Source organism: Tyto alba, unplaced genomic scaffold, assembly GCF_018691265.1.
Source record: "Tyto alba isolate M040663 unplaced genomic scaffold, T.alba_DEE_v4.0 Super-Scaffold_34, whole genome shotgun sequence".
Classification (NCBI taxonomy): Eukaryota; Metazoa; Chordata; class Aves; order Strigiformes; family Tytonidae; genus Tyto; species Tyto alba.
Window position 1 is genome coordinate 2,501,892 of NW_024881309.1, and position 13,686 is coordinate 2,515,577.

Here is a 13,686-nt window from a genome sequence, read left to right on the forward strand (position 1 = left end):
CTGCTTCCCCTACTCCTCACTTAGCACCTCGTATTCTCTTTGTAATGCACATGTAGAATCACCTTCCTTTTGCATTCCCCAAAGCTATGACCAACTTACACCTCTGCCATGAAGTCCTTGCTAAGTATTCCCTATAAAAACATAACGCTGATGACCAAAGGAAACATGATCACTGCTCTTAAAAAAAAATTAAAAAAAATAAATTGTGCCAGTCATCAAGTGATTTCTCTCATGAGGTCACAGTACCCCATAGGTCAGGCTTAGCCCCTGGGCAGCCCTTCCGAAGTTGAGTTACAGAACCATCAACGCCCTCGCAGAACTGGAACCTTGGACTAAACGGTATCTGGGCCATGGAGATTGTATTGTTTTTCCCTTTTTGCTTCTTGTCCAAAACAACACAGTAGTGGTGTTTAATAAATAAACAGGAGTGGCACGTCAACATTTGCTTTTAAACTAGGCTCAGAAGGAGGAGGCCAACAGCAGCCCACCAAGGCTGCCTATGTTGCATTCCTTTATCAATCTATGTCTTCCCACTGGCAAGAGGGGAGGAAGCGGAATTCCAAGTGAACAGAATCCTGTGTGACCGATTTAGTATGTATAAATACGAGTGACAACTGCCCTGGTTTTCACTCCAATGGAAAGCACAGGAGCATCTCAGCAGAGATGCTTGCATGGGAGCAGGTGGGTTGGTTTGTCAAGCGCTGGGGTACAGTCAGACATTGAGAGGCGAAAGTGTAAAAAGGAACCTCACAGGGTCTGTGTCGATCGTCTCTCAAAGGGCTTCACATCAACTGTGCTCAGTTAACACAGAAAAGATGTTCACTTGTTTGGTTGGTTGTTGTTTGTTTTGTAACTGCCAGCCTGAGAAACGGGAGATGAATAACCTTCCAGTAGAAAGCAGGAAACATTTTTGTAGCAATGTTCCTTCTCCCCATATACCTTCATAGTGTGCTATATACAGATATTTTGTGTGTGATATGTATGAAATACGTAATATTATAGCTTGGTTTATGAAATTGCTTTTTATGGCTCCCAGATCTTCAGCAAATGTACAAATAAATATGAAAGAGAGAGGGAATAAGATGCACATGCACAAAGCAAAGCAAATACCAAAATGAGATAGCAGCAGTCTGCTAACTGGATGGTGAGAGCCAAAATCATAAGCATCCAGTTATTTTAGAAACCCTTGCCAATAGACTAAATAGAATACCATAGGCCAGGTGTCAGTGATTATAATCCCACTGATGCCAAGAGAGTTGCTCCCATTTACAGCAAGCCTGACTCTGGCGCTCTCTCTGTAGTACACGAAATAATTCATAAAGCAGCCGTGCAAACCGTACCCGCAACTCTCCTGCTTGCAGCGTAAGGACCCAGCGCAGGGCTGCTCTCGTGCGCCCGTGTTGCTTTGTTATATGCCATTGAACTTACAACAACAACAAACACCGCCCCTGCTCGTGTGTGTAGCTGCTGTGGAAAAAAGAACCTGCATAAATACCAAAGTATGTTATTTCAAGGCCAGTTCTGCCATGGAAAACAAGTGGTTTATGGATGAGATGAGCTGGATACTTCTAAAAACAACATCGTCGCTGTGAACATAACAGGCATGCTCACACAACCTTAGGCCACACTCAGAAACCATTATCACCCAACCACCAGCAACAGAGGATGCTCAGGCATCTGTCCCAGGTTCAAATGGAACTAAGCCATTACTTCTTTCCTGAAAGACCCACAATTTCTGGAGACCTCAGCTGCTTACAGGAGTGTGTGGGGGTAGACGCCTGAAGCAGACAATCATTTGAAAACTATCACCAAAAAAAATAAAATCAATAAACTTGTAAGCAATTAATTCTGAAAGCCTGCCTGCCTTCACTTTGATAACCAGACCCTCTCCTCCCCTTAAGTGGTCCTTTTTTTGGGAGAAACCTCGGTCTGAGCACAGTGAATGAGCAAGTCAGACCAACGGGAGGATGGGCCTGAGCTACATCTCACTTGTACAAAAGAATAGTTTTCCCACAAGTATGTACATCTGGGTAAATTAGTAAATACCGAGGTGTTCCATTTTCTTTTTTTTTTTCCCAAATAATAAAAGCTATCCACTGCTGAAGACACTACAAGGAGTTTTCTTCTTACCATTTTTAAGTACTGTACAGTGCATATCTATCCTTTTACAAGTGGAACCTTGTAGCTATGGAGACGAAGAATGTTAAATCTAAGCTGAAGACAGTATTTCAGTGGGGGCTTATGGTTGCTACACGTGCCTTCAATGATCTGCCGCTTTGTGTCTCCTGAAGCCTTCTGTACTAATAGCCAATGCATACTAAACCACCACGCAAATACAGAGTGTACCTTCCACCAGTCACTCTCATGTTCAGTACAGTCTAACTGATCTACACCACAGCCAAAAATCCCACAGACAACGTGACAAGCAGCTTGACTTCTGCAAACCTGTGCACCAGCTTAACTTCACTCCAATGGAGTAGCGGAATAAAATTGTTCTGGTACTGCAATAGCACCTGAAAACCAGGCGAACTGGGGTCCCCTTGTGTTTAATGCTGTGTGTAACAATCGACATCAACATGAAGAAATTATGCCACACTGGCCTTCTGTTACTAGACCTAGTAGGACCCTTCACATTTTTATTTATCTGCCATAATCCAAATTATCTGAATTTCAGTCTCCCAAAGAACATCACATATTCCCTATCTTCTGTGCACTACGATCACGACCTAAATTCTGTTAGAGATTATGGTTTCATTGCACGGACTTCCAGTTACAGCGCACAGATTTAGCTGCCTTCCATATCATCTTGGTGTAAATTAAACAGCATTTTATTCAAGCTAGTGAAACTTCAGCAGTGTTAAACGTGAGCAGGAAAAGGAGACAGCCTTTCGGGTCAAATTAATGCTCCTTGTGACAGCCAGGGAAAAGTTGAAGTACCTTTGTTAGCATCACTTACTTTCTACTTGTGCTGATACCAGGAAAAAAGAACCCCACACCTTTATTCACATGATACTGGTAGAAATGACAAGGGGATGACTGGTGGTTTTCTTTTTTGAAGACAACAATGCTCCAGAGAAAGCAATCCCAAAACATATAGTTTGTTTTTTTTCTTCCCCTTAGCTGCGTGGTCCAAAATCAGCTAGGGATTTCAGGTGCCAAATGTGAAACATCTTAAAGATGCCCTATTGTCAGAAAGTGAAAACATCCACTTTTAAATTAACACACCTTTCATGCTGCCTGGCTGTCGGAGTCATTGGTCAAAATCTACCATAGTTAAACCCAATTTGCATAAATGGATATGAATAAATTTCAACAGGCCCATTAAGCACTCTCAGGTAGGATTGTCCACAACCAAGGAAGCAAAATCAACCACGGTCCCTAACAGCACGTCACGTGCAGGATTAAGTAACAAGTACTGAAATGAATTGCGCAAATCCTCCTTACCAGGTATAAATAAGCAATGGCCAATGGCATTCACAAGAGCATTTCTTCCATACACATTAATAGAGTCATTGACAATACAGCAATGAGAAAATAAGGTATTTTATTGCCAAAGCTGAACAACAGGCAAAAGAAGCACTGAAAGCTCTTCCTATTTGTATTTCCCCTGTTGCTGAGTCAAAATCCTAACACGGCCTTGAGTGTGTGAAGCTATTAACTCCAGCAAAGTTGTCTCCCAAGCCAAGCCTTCACTGATCACTGAAATGAAATTGAAAAAACCCCAAGAGTAGTCCTCTCCCAACCCAGATATTTGCAAATGCACCGTTTGACTTCACAGGGCTCAAGCTCAGGAGAGCCAGGAAGGCAGCTTGTCCTGGCCTGCTTCTCCAGACAAACAAGCGTGTGCCTAACTATAAGGCTGTGCTGCAGCCCTCTTGTCCCCTGGTCTACTCCTGAACCAGACAGAAAATGCAGAAAATCTTTAGTGTTATCTTTAAATAGGCCCCTCAAGATTTGACGTGGGGTCTGAAGTAAAGAAGCTTCCGTATTTATTTTTAAAACAGAAAGAGTTCTCAAACTCCTCTGTTTCTACCAATACATTAAAACGTGACTCTCCTGTAGCCACTGTTAATAAAATGGGTGCAAATAGGAGGAGAATAACACCCCAGATGCTTTTATCATAATTGTTTGCTTCAAGTCACTCTATTTTTTGAATAAGTCTGAATTATTCAAAATAATCACCATCACTTCCCTGTCGTTATTTAATGAGATAACCTTTCATACTGAGCAAACCCAAAACCAAAAAATTCTCATTAATCTTTCTAGTGTTTAGAGACACCTCAAGAGCATTTACCTCTCCTTCCCAGCAGCTGAAATGGTTTTAGGAGGGTCATGGTTCATACCTCGCATTCCCTGGAGCCAGAGATGGTATACGTGCAGGGCCCAGATCCATTAACTGATACATCCATGGTCTCAGAGTTTGTTGGCTTGTAGTCCACGTAATACTCCTGTAAAGGGGAGTTCATTTGCCTTTCAGACTCTCGGGCCTTTTTCCTGCGCCTCTTCATGAGAGAGTGCTGCTGGAGCTGTTTCATGCTGGCTGGATAGCGCTTCCACGACACGTAGATAACCAACAAAATCATGGCCACGGAAAGAAAGAGGGCCACGCTCCCAGCGATTATTTTGTGAAAGGAAACGTGCTCATACTCTGGTTCCACTCCAGGTGTTGGGAGGTCTGCGGAAGGGCTTGGCACAACTGATGTTGGCTGGTTGCTTTCAAGTTTGGAAATGGTAGGTTTGGGAATGAAGACCGGTCTCTGGGGGGTTTTGGGTGCCTGGTATGATCTTTCAGTAATCACCACCTGGATTTCAGCACAGATATTATATGTTTCCACGGCGTCGCTCACTTTTTCACCCTGGATATGCTTAGGGCCTGCACATATCATAGTGCTTTCTTTATTTCCCTTGAAATTCTTAAGCCAAGTAAACAGGGGGCAAATGCTTCGAGTACATTCCCACATATTTCCAGACAGAGTGATGGAGATGAGCGAGATCCACGTATTGATGGTCTCCTGAGAGATGTTGGTGAGTTTGTTGGAATCCAGGTTCAGCTTCTGCAGGTTGGGGAGGCACTGGAAGGTCCCAGGCTCTACCCCTGTAATGTCATTTCCTGATAAATCCAAGTTGTGCAAGGAACTCCAAGTCCACGTTAACCCTTGGCTAATAGACCGGATCCTATTCCACTGCAAATAAATCGAGCGAAGGTTGAAGAGGCGTGGAAAGTGGGCAAAATTGATCTTAGAAAACTGGTTGTGCTCCAGGTGGAGCTCTGTCAACTTCAAAAGGCCAGCGAAAGCATTACGGGATAAGCTCCGCAGGCGGTTGTAGCCCAAATCCAGAAAGTCAAGGTTTCGGCAGTCTTGGAAAACTCGGATCGGCACAGTTTTCAGCGAGTTAGAGCGCAAATGCAAGATCAAGAGTTTACGAAGGCCCTTGAACTGCTCAGACTGCAACACCTGCAACTTGTTGTAAGAGAGGTCCAGGTTGCGGAGGTTGGGGACTGGGTGAAATGTTTTGTTGTGCAGATGGGTAATTTTGTTGGAGCTTAGAATTAATTCCTTCAGCCTGCGGATCCCCTGAAATGCATCCTCATCCACGGAGCTGATGTAATTATGGTCAAGATAAAGCCATATGAGCTGATTCAGGCCCGCAAACTGATTTGATTTAAGCTTCTGAATGCTGTTGTACCGTAACGATAAGCCTTGAGACCCTCCAGAAATATTCTGAGGGATGTCTCTGAACGCATGAGATTCGCAGTACACAATCTTGCCATCGCATCTGCAGTTCTTGGGGCAAGCTCGTTGAGCCCCCGCAAGCATAACAAACAGCACCATAGGAAGTAGCGCTAACACCACACTCATGCCTCTCAGCTGCTTAATTAAATGGAAACCTACAATATTAAAAAGAAAACAAATGGGCATTGTAAAGCTATTAAAATAAATCGCCAACAGATTACTAACGTCACTGGGGTTTCTAATAAAGCATTTGTGAAGCGGTGGGTTTTGAAGACAACCTGTTTGCCTCCTGTCTTGCACTTTTTGTTGTGTAAATTCCTGTCCTTTGAGTTTCTGGCTTGCCATCTCTCCTACCCGCACACCATCACCAGTAGTACTCCTGTTATTCAATTACTTTTGTGTGATTTATGATCCCTTAGAAGGACCAAGAGCCTGTTCTCTATTCGCTTTTCTCCTGTACATCATCTCTCAATGTAGCTGGTATATCCTTATCGCTAGATGCTGAGGTTTAACAATAAACATATTTGTCAAGTCACTGTGCTGAATGCTCCATAGTGCTGGAAAGGAAATGAGCCAAAGCTTCTGGTATTTATGTGCTGCTAAACATGTTCCTTAATAAAAGCAACGGCAAGTCCAATTCCTCCAAAAACTACCGCAAAAAATAAAGAATTTACTTATGATAAAGTTTGATCCATCCTCGAAATGTCTATTTACTGTAAAATTAGACAGTAAGTAAAGGCTTTACTTTTTGCACTGATTTGTTTTTAAGAGTAGTTTTACTCATTATTTTTATGCACCTACAATATATAAATAGATGCACAGAAACAAAGTTCAACCAGACAGAGAAGTATACCACAGAAAGCTAGTATGGGACCCCAATACCAAGATACTGGCAGAAGACGGATTTCCTTCAGATGAAACATAGTCTTAATTCAAAGTTATCTACACGTAGAGGTGAATACCTAAGCATTTATTATTTTGTATCTACATTACATACTCTATGAAAATATACACACAAATACTTACATATAAACACTGCTTTAGGAGCAGCAAAACACAGAAAGTTTAAAGGGGCATATTTCTATTTCAACACCCCTCTCCCTTCCACAGCTCTACCAATTTTGAGATTTTGCATTTCAGATATCAAATTTATCATGTAGTAGCAATGCTGTTATGTGAGGACAGTCACATTTTCCACATTCTTTGAATAATTATGAAAGGGGGTGGAGGGCTTGTCAGAAAATCCAACATACATACGCACGCTCTCCTTAGCCTGTAATAATTTTAGGGCTGGTGCCTCTGTCCAGAGTTGCAACCTTGCTAAGAATTAAACTGCATTCTTCCAACAGGAAATATTTTAAGGGCTGGTATCTCCTCAATAAATAATTACTTTATTATTCGTCACAGACACAAAACCAACCCTGTGCTGCAGTTATTTAATCCAATTTTAAACCAGGGGGCAATCTGCAAAATAATTCACAGTCTACAATGTCCCTGACTATGTGTCTCTGCCTTTCACTTTAATGGTTAGATTTTTAATTTAAATCCTCATCTTTTGCTACTGCCTCTGTGCCAGCAGCAGCCAGCTAGAAATATGTTCTGGCTGTTACAGACTTGGGGGCTGGGGGGAAGGAAGGAGGGAAATAAATCTGTCACACTTGAAAAAATAAGACTGACAAATGACTGTTGGAAATGTAGCAGCAATATTAGGGGTATCTTTTCAAAGACCAAACAAGCCTTTTCAAAACCACCTATACAAGCAAATCACCCCCTCCCCTTTGCTTCCCACATACTGCAAAGTGTTAACAGTCCTTTCTGACAGCCTGAATAATACCACTACAGGCTCATCGAATATGGATATAAATCCAGAAAAAATTTGGTGTGAGCGTGCCTCACGCATACATGTACTTATCTCTACGTGTGCAGGTGTGTGGGTGGGTTGTACAGACAGCGAACGTACTCTCTAGTCCCTAACTCGGTGCATGCATTTACAGATTAATTACATACAAAACCACTGCAGGAGGAAAGGTGTGTATGTGCGTGTGGGGGGGAATACATGATCTAAAAATACAATAGCAAGTACAGTGAGTCACCTGGCAAAGGAATGCACTGCTGCTGTTTAGCCTGTTTCCCCCTCTAGAACAGCTAATAATCCAACTGAAAAATATACCATACAGCTGCAGCTGTGCTAACAAACAAACAAGAAAAGTTCACTTACCCATCCTTTTGTCATCAACAAACGTCCTCCTTCTCCTTTCTCCAGCTGTTCTCTTCTCTTTCTTCCCTTTTTTTTTTTTGCTTTCTCTTTGCCTCTCTCTCTCTCTTTTCAAAACTGGTCTCTTTTCTTTAAACCATCAGAATCTTCATGTCACAGCCCGGTTGCCACTCACATCACCGCCATCCAGCGTGCATGCCAGTAACCCACACAAAGTTCCCTAGAGAGGACAAGCAAAAATTTGGGGGATGAGGAAGGGAAAGGATAGGGAAGGGGTTGGGGGTGGGGAAGACAGGACGAAGGATGGGGGGAGTGTGTGGGGGGGTAGGGAGGGACTCTAAGCTCTGAGAGCCATTGTGTAAGTCATCAGAGAACCATCAGCATTAAGTGGCAATCAGCGAGTAAAAGCTATAGCAGACCACGAAGGTAAACCAACTTCTCTGGGAGGAATACAAAAATCTTTCCCGGTACCTAGCATTTCTCATTCTGCTGCCTTTTGCCATTCCCAGACACAGCAATCCATCCTCCAGCTTCCCAGCTCCTGAAGCAGGCAGGCCTCCTGTGCTGTGCAAGACCCCAGTTTAAAAGCTATGCAGGGTAGGTTTATCCATTTAGCTGGTCAGGTTTAAAGTGTTTTGTAGCTGTGCTGAGAGGCAGCTCTTGTCTAATTCAGAAGGCTTTCCAGAGAGTGATGATGCTTTGGAGCTTGTTGGTGCTAATGTTCTAGTTTGTGATACACTGAGTGCCCTCCACTGGAGAAAACAGATCACACATTAAAGGCATGAACAAGTGATCCTGTCATTGCTATGCAGACTTTCTTCCCTTGGAAAAGAAAATTAAAGACACAGTATTGCCTTGCCCACCATCATCCCTTCGCGGACCCTTTTGCCTTCCCTAGATTATTGAATGTTTATATTGTGGATTTTCTGGCAGAGGGGATAAAACACCAAACGAAACACCTGTTCCCCGAGTATTTGGCAACCTCATCTTTTTCTAATCCATCTGACCTGTATATTTTTCTCGGGTAAATTCTAAACTGTTTCTCTTTTCCTGTATTCAGAGGGTGAGAACAGGGAAAGGAATGTTTGCAGATTAAATGTGAAAGTCATGTTAAAGGGTCGAGGGGGGCAGAAACGTACAAACCGATCATCCACGCCTCCAAAGTGCATGCATCAAATCCAAATGTAAACAGACTGAAAACAGCTTGGCTCTTCTTTTTTAATCTAAGTGCCTTTTAGTCAGAAAAACACTGAGTTTGATGCACAAGGCAGAACTGAAGCTGCAGAATTACTGACACCTTTTTTTTTTTCCCCCTCTAAACTCCTCTTCTCCCCCTCTCAGAAGCGGTGAGTTCTCGCAGGCAGGAGAGCTGGTCTGGATTCCAGCAGAGCCAGGCGCAGACCTTACGGTGGGGCCCGGGGGATGACACTTCCACGGGGTTTCACCTCCTGTTGTTTCTCTGGCTGCCTCACTAGGGCTGGCATGCATTCATCCTCACCCAGTTGAGCAGGAAGATGCCCGCGGGCTGGGGAGCCGGCGCGGTGCCACGCGCAGCTCCCCGAGGCCACTGCGGTCGCCCGATTCCCCGGAGGCAGCGCAGGACACGCGCCCCGGGGAGCCCCCACGGACACGCAGGCACCGACTTTGGTTGCAAAGCAAACTCGGGTTTCTCGGGGGGGCAGCGCTGGCCTGCTCCCTCACATTTTTATTCCTAAAGCCGTTAGATTTGTGCTGTCTGTCCAGCTGCTCCCTGCACTACACAGACATCAGGTATTTTGAAAACAATTCTCTGCCCAAATCTTGAGTTTAGATGCCAGAATGGTAGAAGTACTTTTTGTAAAGTCTGTCATGAGCTAACCATTATGTGTTATTTATTTTTAATTTTTTTTTTTTAATATTTCCCATCATGACTAAAGAGCACCCTGCTCAGCATTTTACAGCCCATATCTCTTGAGGTTTCTGTGTACTAGTAATCATAATTCCACTCTATAACAAAAAATGAAAATTGCATAAAACTCAAGGTCAGATTTTGAGCTCTTTTATTTTAGCTCCTTATTCCTGGCTCAGATAAAAAGACTATCACTTGCCCCTGCAACCCATTCCAAATGAAGTCCCCCCCAGTCACCCAGCCCCAGTGCCTGGTCCCCTGCAGGACCTCCATCGGAGGAAAAAGGTTGGGACACAGAATGGGCAAAATAATCCAACTACATGAAAAAAAAAAAAAATTCACAAAGCAATCCACAGAAGCCAAATTGTTGTCCCCTCTATCTACATCCAGACTGCAACATCTCAAATCTTCCAAATAAAAAATCTGGTTTTGTTCGTTCTGTTATGAGAATACATCACTATCTATAGATCAGAGGTTGATTTCCGTAAGAGAAGTATCATAATTAATCACTATTTTTATTCTGAATTGGCCAGCAAGACACACACCTCCCTCAAACAAGATTCAGAAGTTAATTATCATAAATTATGTCGAAAGCACTTTTTTCCATATCTCTATTAACTACATACAGTCAGTACTACTTCAGCTAGCATTCATATTTATTCATGATATAATTTCTTAATAAAGGTAAAAGCTAAAGTGTGCAGTTATTACACCTTGTATTGATAATTCTCCAGGAAGAGTCCATTTGAAACTCTGCCAGATCTGAGAGTGAACTGAGAGTGATGTCTAAAGAAACTACTGATTTTCAGGGGATGTCTTTTCCTTTTGATCCCACAAGAGCTGAAGCAGCACTGTCATAAGCTGTCCTACTGCCATATACTTATCAAGACTCAAAATCCCCACATTCCTACAGAAAGTTTTAAATTATTTTGTTTTCGTAAAAGTCCTGTGATACTGTAATGGAAAATTTCACAAATTCCAAGCCAGAAAACTTTATTACCTGAGCTAAAACCAAGCGAGCTTTCACTCAACAGCATAAATGCCACGCCTCCCCCCCCCCCCCCCCCCCCCTTTTTTTAAAAAACATTTTCTGATAAAATCAAAACCAAAACCATTTGAGCATTTGCGAAAGGGGGAGAAATGGGTAAGTTTTAATCAGTCTAAATAAGTGACCCTAAAAGGTAAAAACCTCATAGAAGAAAGGAGGATGAAAACGTCTATTTGTGGTTTTGTTCCATTTCTTTAGAGCAGTGAGAGGGACAAGGTCCCTGCCCGCAGCTCGGAGAATCCTGAAATGTCCTGAGTGCTCGGCTGATCCCCGTCCAACTGGGACTGCCGCCCGCCTCCTGACCCAGGGTTACCTAGATCAATTATCCATACTAATAAGGTTGTGTGTCATGGGATCTATAGTTTCTCTTCCAGGACAGTGGATCTGTACATGCCTAATTAAGTTTTTGATCAATACTAACAGCTGAGATTATTTTTTATATATATATTTGTCAAGTGTGTGTGTGTGCATATATATGTATATAGCTATTTGTATATATACATACACACATAAACATGCACACATGGAATCCAGTATGCTTGGAATTCCAGCTTCAAGCCTTTCAGCCTAACAATTCGTTTCCATGCAGAAATACTTAAAAATTAACAGCAACAACTAATATTTACATGGTACGCTGACTTTGCAAAACGTACCAACACCAACAGCCCTCACAACAAGCCTGCAAGGAAGAGAATAATGTAGCTACACTTTACTGTAGTACCAGCTGTTCAGTTATTGGAGGTTTACAATGTTGAGTAACTTCTCCTGGTACCATCAGTGGCAGAGAACTACTGCTGGAAGGAAATAAGCCAATGCTCTTTGGCCCATTTCTTGGGTTTCTGCCTATAGAAACCTCTCAGGTTTGCACTGCTCCTGCACAGTCTATTCAAAACACTCCTTTAGTGAGAAAGACATGAAAAAAATAAGCAAATTTAAGAGGTGCTTGGACCTGTCCAAGGTATTGCCAGATCCATGTTTACAAAGCTCATGACTCAGGCAGCAAATAGCACTCTGTATTTCCCCTTGATCTCCTCAGCCATTAGGTTGTATTTGAGTTGCATTTTCAAGGCTTTACAAAATCATTTAGGCTTCTTGGATAGATTTAGAGGTTTCGGGCACAAAAAGAACAATTACAGTCATCCAGACAGAACATAAAACAAGAATCCTCCTCCAAATATTTCCACAACAGGCCCATAATTTCTGCAATGACATCCATTTCATAAGATGAGTTGCCTTGATTTGAAATCCACAAAGGACGGAAGAGGCACCCAATTCCTGTGCGCGTTGCTGCTGTGTATAACAATCCACTCTTCTGCAGAGTTTAAGAGTCAGAGCTCTTCGGGGGAGTCTGTGTTCAGCGTGAGCCCTGCGTCAGTGTCTTCCCCTGCCCAGTTTCAATCTTACACCAGTCACAACAGTCACGCATAAGCCTTTTCCCCAACATCGGACACTTGGAAGATTCAGCTGGACAGGGTTTGGGGTCATCTCGTCTAGTCCGGGCTTGTGCCAAGAAAGGTTGGACCAGCTGATCCTCGAGGCCCCTTCCAACCTGGGATTCTCTGACTCGACAATCTCCTTTTTTATCAGGTGTTAATGCAACCTGCTGACCCATACAACAGCTCCTCTGATGGGCAACATCGGCACAACCCCGAAACAGCCTCTAACTAAAGAATATTTTTTTTTTTTTAGTATAATTACCAAGGTTGATATGGCTCAGTTTAGAATCAGATCATTTCAGCTGTGGTGATCCCAGATTCAGGCTCTGCATCTCATCCAAGATGGCAGATAACACTCCAGGACTAGCTGGACTCTATACTAGCCCAAATACTGGTATTAAATGCTCTCCAGCTTTTTTTCAAATAATTATTCTATCATCCTTCACCAAGATGCATATCCTCTTCATTTAATTAAGGTTTTATTTAAATTTTTCTCAGACATCTAATAACTATTTTTATTTAGAAATTTAGCTGCTTACTGACAAGTGCCTCAGCTCTAATTGCTTCTAAAGCATCTAACAGCCTTAGCAAACCCAAACTAAAAATAAACAGGTGGCCCAACAATACAGATATTGCATATCCTAAGGTCAACTAGAACGTAACTCCTCATAAAATGCAAGCCCTGCTTTTCTATCCAAATGCCAGTTCCTTAGTTTATACCTCTAACAAACAGTTTGCAGGATCATGCATCAGAATTTGCTGGCAGCATGATATAGTCAAAGACACTTTACTGCTGTCAACATTTGGGAGACTGAAATGAAGAGATGGTTGCAACCACAACAGTTTGATCACCCTCCACGTTATCTGGGTGTGTGGTGCACTGAACAAAGGGGAAAACAAAATGCTAACAATGTTTTCCTGGAGCTGGTAGAAGCCTTACCTGGTACCACTTAATCCTTAAGCGCTACTGAGACAGAGAGATTTAATTATTATAACAAGAAGTAAGAGACCATTCCAGCTGGACAGTTATTCAACTCAGGACTGACCACACGCTTCATTAAGAGACTGTCAGGGGTGCGAGTCATGTCCGTGTTATCAGGAATTGAACCTTTAAGCAAATTTCTTCCCAGCTTTGGGATTCAGGGTGAGGAGGTGCCCGTTACCAGGCCGGGGCTGTCGCAATACCCGCTCATTAAAGGGAATCCCACTCCACACTGTGAGTCCGAGGAGATGGCAGAAGAGAGGATCATACCAAGGGTGCATTCTTGCTTCCAAACATGCAAAGTATTTCACACTCTGATATGTTTATGCTTCCCAGCACTGAAGATGGTGGGAAGATCTTGCTGATGCTCTCAGAATGAAAC

The 13,686-nt window shown here is 42.8% G+C and overlaps 1 protein-coding gene across 6 annotated transcripts in view; it reads right to left on the reverse strand.

Annotated features, from left to right (window-relative positions):
* The window catches only part of LRRTM4 (leucine rich repeat transmembrane neuronal 4), a 485,034-nt gene that overhangs the window by 214,821 nt on the left and 256,527 nt on the right, over positions 1-13,686 (reverse strand). For 4 of the 6 annotated variants that reach the window (XM_032989994.2, XM_032989993.2, XM_032989992.2 and 1 more), the window contains 2 exons: positions 7,954-8,170; positions 4,344-5,890 (listed from right to left, as the gene is read on the reverse strand). In XM_032989994.2, the coding sequence (XP_032845885.1) occupies positions 4,344-5,890; positions 7,954-7,957 (1,551 nt within the window). In that variant the 5' untranslated portion in view covers positions 7,958-8,170. Of the gene's footprint in view, positions 1-4,294; positions 5,891-7,953; positions 8,171-8,421; positions 8,657-13,686 lie in introns of those variants that run through there. The other 2 variants (XM_032989995.1, XM_032989997.2) reach the window with 2 other exon arrangements.